At 39.0% G+C, this 5,506-nt stretch overlaps 1 protein-coding gene across 1 annotated transcript in view; it reads right to left on the bottom strand.

Moving 5' to 3' along the window:
* Positions 1 to 1,233: 1,233 nt before the first annotated feature.
* The window catches only part of PLCD4 (phospholipase C delta 4), a 39,502-nt gene continuing 35,229 nt past the window's right edge, over positions 1,234 to 5,506 (bottom strand). Inside the window, exon 17 of the mRNA XM_026708045.2 lies at positions 1,234 to 4,807. Within this exon, the coding sequence (XP_026563830.1) occupies positions 4,710 to 4,807 (98 nt within the window). The 3' untranslated portion in view covers positions 1,234 to 4,709. The remainder of the gene's footprint in view (positions 4,808 to 5,506) is intronic.

The raw sequence follows: 5,506 nt of genomic DNA, 5'->3' as shown, positions 1-5,506 counted from the left end.
TGGCATGTAATTCCTTGATTTACAGAGTAGAGCAAGAATGATGGTGGTGATAACACTTCTGGTGGTTTCTCCATAAGGCCTTCAGCTCTGAGACAGTTTGGTTTAAGTTCATATACTCTAAAAAGCATACTTTTGATAAATTGTTCAGACAGTTCCTCCAAAATGTAAATTACAGATGCATGCAAATAACTCCAGATGGAACTTCATGTGCACAGAATGCACTTTATTAGCACACTGATGATGTTACCTAGTTTAGGTAATGAAATAACCAAGCTCAAAGAAAACCAAGGATAACTTAAAATCATAATTACACTAGCAACAGAGTAGGGATGGAAGACAGGTTTTGATATTCCCAAGTGCTTGGAAACCTGCCAGTCTTGGAGCTTTGTAAATAATCCAGTTGCTTCAGCTTTTAAATAATGAGATCATTTGATGAGAGCTCCTAGAGCAGAGGTGTCAAACTTGCGTCGTCACAGTGTTGTTGCATGATTTATCGGGATTTTTTCCCCCTCTTTGCTAAACCGGGCAGGGGCGGGGCCAGCACTTGACGCATCCGGCCCGCGGACTGTGAGTTTGTCATCCCTGTCCTAGAGGATTTATTGAGCCGCTGCTTTGCAGTACTTAGGTTAGCAATTGCCTACCAGGTTGCCTCCTGGTTTCCAGAGATTGCATCATCAAAATTAAGTGGCAAAGTAACTGAATTTCAATGGTACAATGTTTCACTTGTGATTTTTCAAAATATTTTTCAAAGTGGCCTGATGGTTCTGTTTTTCAGACCCATTTTTATTTTAGTACATGTTTTAAGAGTGGGAACAGGGGAGAGCCTCGAGGTGGAGTTGCCATTCTACTCTTAAATTCTGAAAAAAAGCAGCCTGTAAAATTAAGAGTAAAATAGAGCAGCTTTCTTACTTGTAGTCTTACACGGTCAACAAAATATGGTCTCATCCTTTCTGGTAATATCATTTCAGTCTTCTAGAAGGAAGCAGAGTTTTGTCCCCTGAGATATTTCCTGCCAGGTGTTTTAGACAAGCAAAGATTAAGTTATGAGCTGGGCTGGAAAACTTCCACATTAAGCCTTGTCTTCCAGGCTTGAAATGCCACATAATTCTTACATGTATCACACACCATAAAAGCTGTGTTTGTGGATGCGACAATTAAAATGTGCCAATTTTTGTGGATATTCAGATAAGCAAATAGGCTTGTGTGTTTCTATAAGACACGGAATCAACAAAATTCTGTTGTATTTATTTCTTCTAGTAACATGCGAATAATTATTTTGGGGATAATAATTTCTTTGTCCCTTTTATATACAGCTCTCAATTTTTCTTCTTTATTCTGCCTGCAGTTCATCAGCCAAATAAACCGAAATTATACAATCAAGAGCAAGCATACAAAAGTAGCAAAACAGAAGAAGGAAATAATTGTACCTTCCCCATTAGAGTTCCTTCTTGTCCAGATTGATCCTGTTGCTTATATGTTTGTTTCCTTTTACTTTGATTTGCTTATACCTCCATGAATGTATCACATAACCTTGCATCTGTACTAGGAAGATCTATTGCAACAAGATATAATCCTATGTAACCTGCCCAGGGACCAAGTATTACATCTTTGAGTGAATAAGCATAAGATTAGGCTGTATGAGACTTTCCGCTCTACTTTAGAAAAGAATCATACAAAATAGATACCCTGCATGTCTCTACTTTCTGACACTTTTAACAGAAATTGCTTGCACTAACATGTTCTTACTTTTAAAAGTAACTTGTGTGATTCAGTTTCAGTTCTGATTTCAGAAATGAATCTCAGCATAATTAAACAGACTTTCAACCAGACTTCTTTTTTTTAGGGTCCTTCACTAATGCTGAAGGATTGCCACATTTGGGAAAATAAGCCAAAAGCATAAGAAGGTGAGGTTGATAAATATTCTCTGCCTTTTTACATTTCTTCCTGTATATCGCATGGAACCAAAATATCACGAGCCACAGTGGTGAGTGCAGTACTGCAGGCTACTAACTGCCAGCTGCCTGCAAATGGGCAGATCAAATCCCACCAGGCTCAAGGTTGCCTCAGCCTTCCAGAAACTATCTTGTTATGTTGATAGATTCCTAATGAAACTAATGTTAGGTTCAGAGACTGGAGTTTTGATCAAGACTACTTTCTTTTCTAATGCACACACTAATAAATGTTGCAATAACATCTGCTCTGAAATTAAATAATACAAATAATTAATAGTAGTAATAGTAATAAAACCCTGTACTTTAAATATAATTTGAACCATTCTCTTAAGTAATATATTTATTTGGATAAACAATTTGCATAGATTCTTACAAAGAAAGCCGTACTTGAGAGACAATGGAATTCAAGGGAGTTTTGCACACACTGCAGTTACATTAGATATCAAATTAAGCACAACCATGTCAAAAGCCAAGCATATTGAATGTTTAGGTGAGCTAGAGGGCAAAGCGTTGATACGGTGTCCATAGCAGATGCGCAAGCTGTAACCAGGAAAAGTAGTATAATTTTCAGGGCTATATTGGTCCTGATTAAAGTAGGTTCAACAGGTTCAAATGAAATTCTTAATGGCATGCTACTCAATCTAAAGACAACATGCAATTTCCCTCTTCGTTAGCTATCAATTTTGTTTCGTTAGATTCTGGAAGTGGCATTCCAGCTGCTAATCTCTATTTCCAACAAATACCCTACATGAGAGAAGCTGCCTCTCAATATAATGTAAAAAGCTAAAATAGTTGATGGCTGGTGAGCAACTTCAATGTACCAGGAAAGAGATTTCAACGTTTTGTAATGTTCCCAAATATTTTGTTCAAAGAAAAAAAATTCTAGAGGAGCCATAGAAAAAATAAACCTATCCATAAACATCTTTTGCTAGAATTTCAGAAAACTATTCCAGATTTGATCCTAGCTCATTGGTTTCTGTTATAAAACTAATAGATTGCACCTGGCTTTCAAAAGTTTCCTGGTAACAAGTGCTACTCCACTGATCTCAGAAAAGAAATTGATCTGAAATGGTAGTTCCCTGCTTGAGCAGGGGGTTAGACTAGAAGATCTCCAAGGTCCCTTCCAATTGTTATTCTGGTCCTACAACCTCTTAAAGGTTTGTCAAAAAAATAAAATAAATCAGTGCAATATGTTCTTGTTACTTCTTGCCTGAAAGTGAAGTCACCCAAATGCATATATTTATAATGCTTGATGACATCCATTTAAACATGAATTGCTCCCATGTAGAAAATACAGATCACAGTGTTACACATGTCAGGTTCACATATATCTTAAAGATTTTACCAAGGGCATCCTAACTCAAAATAGTTTCTCTCTCATGAATTGGAAGGGATCCAATGGGATCATGACAAGCCCCTAATCATATATATGGGAGAGAGGGAGGGAGGGAGGGAAAGGGAGAGGGGGGGAGAGAGGGAGGGAGGGAGTTGTTGGCCACTGGTTTGCGAAGGGCGCAAACGGTGATCAACATAGGATGCTGTGACCATCGTAAATGCTTAAATGCCTGAATCATGACCACGTAGATACTGCAAAAGCTGCATTTTATAGAAACTAGTGTGTTGGAAGTCTTCTCTTTCAGCTCTGTCATAACTTTGCATAGTTGCCAAAGAAGTGATTGATAAACAAGGACTACTTGTCCAGCCAATCTCAATAAAGATAGTGCTAGTCTTCCTACAGAGTTGATCTCATTCTCTGGTTTTACTTAGCGAGGTTGACATCAGTCTTGCAAATCTGACTGTGCTGTACCTCTCCCCTCCCTTTTCTTATAATCCTGTGATTAGGGAGCATCTGCTCCTGAATATTATCTTCTTTCCCCCGGCTCCTTTTGCCTGGCTAATGATTCTGTCGAGGTCATCTTCTTTCCTTTCTATACATCTCAGCCACATAATGTTTGGACAGGGGCTTTGTACTCTTTCTACAATGTAGTAGTCTTGTTTTTATAAAAAGCTTGCTTGCCATGTCGCCACTGAAGAAAAAGAGTTGTACCAAACAGGAGGACTAAAGACACTTCCTCCTGCTTCATGCCACATATCCCTCCCTATCCGACAGGTGGCTAATTCATTATTTTAAGCACCTTCCTTCGCCTACTCAGTTCTGACCCGATATAAGGGAGAGTGATTAGTGACTGTTTTTCCTACTGGAACTTATAAGGGAAACCAGGCTGGAAAAAATATATCAATTATATTCTTAGACTTGGCCCACAATAGGATAAAGCTTTCATTAGCCTCCTTTTACTGTTGCAGCACCAGTCAGCAATAAAAGCAGCACACTTTATGCCAGCATACATTTCTGCTGGATCTAGGCCTGGTGCATAGTACTTTAACAAAGCTCTTCTGGTAAGTCCACAGTTATAGAAAACATTGTTAAAAGAATTTTGCTCTGTCAGGGTAGGCTGGATTCCTTTCAAGTTGGAGGTAGATTATAAGGCGAGACCTGAGCAAATCACATTCATAAAAATAAACAAACAAGCAAAATAATGCAATTGGTATTCTTTTTTAAAAAAATAAATATACTAGTGGAAACAATGTTTGTGTCCAAATCCCATTCTGCATAGAAGTAAGAGATGGCTGGCAGATAGGGTGATTTTTAAAAAACAAAAACAAAATCTTAATTCCTGTCCCCTTCTTTCACCCTCATTCTCCAAACCAAAAGGGGCAGAGAAGGAAGAGTTGCATTGTGTGATGCAGAAATGCAATTTAATCGTTCGCCAACTCCCCTATCCGAATGTGGACAAACAGTGATGCTGGTGAGATCCCAGTGCCGTCCTTCGAAAGAAGATGGATGTGACGGTATCCTGTATGGGAAAAGAAGGTGCAAAAAAGGGAGGGGCTTATTTTAAGCAGGACAAGGCCAATTTTTTTTTCTGTCTTCTTCATCTGTAGGAGAAGCTAACTAAGAGACCATAGGACACATTGGGGGAGTTCAGAGCTCTTCTAACAGCATATTTTGCAACACTTCCCACCTTCCAGCGCTGAACACTTGGGTTCATAAGACTAGCCCTGAATAGAATCCCATGTGTTGTTTCATTCAGAACTGCCTCCTCTCGTTGACCACCAGTTTGTTAAGTTCTCTCCCACCCTTGCTACCTCAGTCTTTAGAGATAAGAAATAGCAGCAAAGCAAGATGCCGAAGTATTTGCATACATAGCTTGCAGTTTTACTTTAAACACTGGATTGTCCCTGGTAAATAGCCAGAGGGAAGTTCAGAAGGATGCTTATTGTTAGAAACATCTTTTTTTAGTTGTCGATTCCTGCCTGAACTGGACCACATTTTGAGCTTTGATCCTTCAGGTAGTTTTGAAACATTTCGTGTTCCTCCATCACCTTTATTTGACCCATGGTGACTCTGGCTATCACCATCTTCTTTTAAAGGCCCCATAATCCCTTGTTGGGTGGAGTCTGGGCAACTGAAGGGAGCTAGCACAGTGTTTTAATAGACGGATGCCCTTCCTGTCTCCAATGTGGAGTTTTGTTCAGTAGATATATTCTCAGTG

The sequence above is a fragment of the Pseudonaja textilis genome, chromosome 1, assembly GCF_049901715.1.
Source record: "Pseudonaja textilis isolate UNSWEBS1 chromosome 1, rPseTex1.2, whole genome shotgun sequence".
NCBI lineage: Eukaryota > Metazoa > Chordata > Lepidosauria > Squamata > Elapidae > Pseudonaja > Pseudonaja textilis.
The sequence above is the reverse complement of the archived record's forward strand: the minus strand, read 5'-3'. Positions and strand labels throughout refer to the sequence as shown.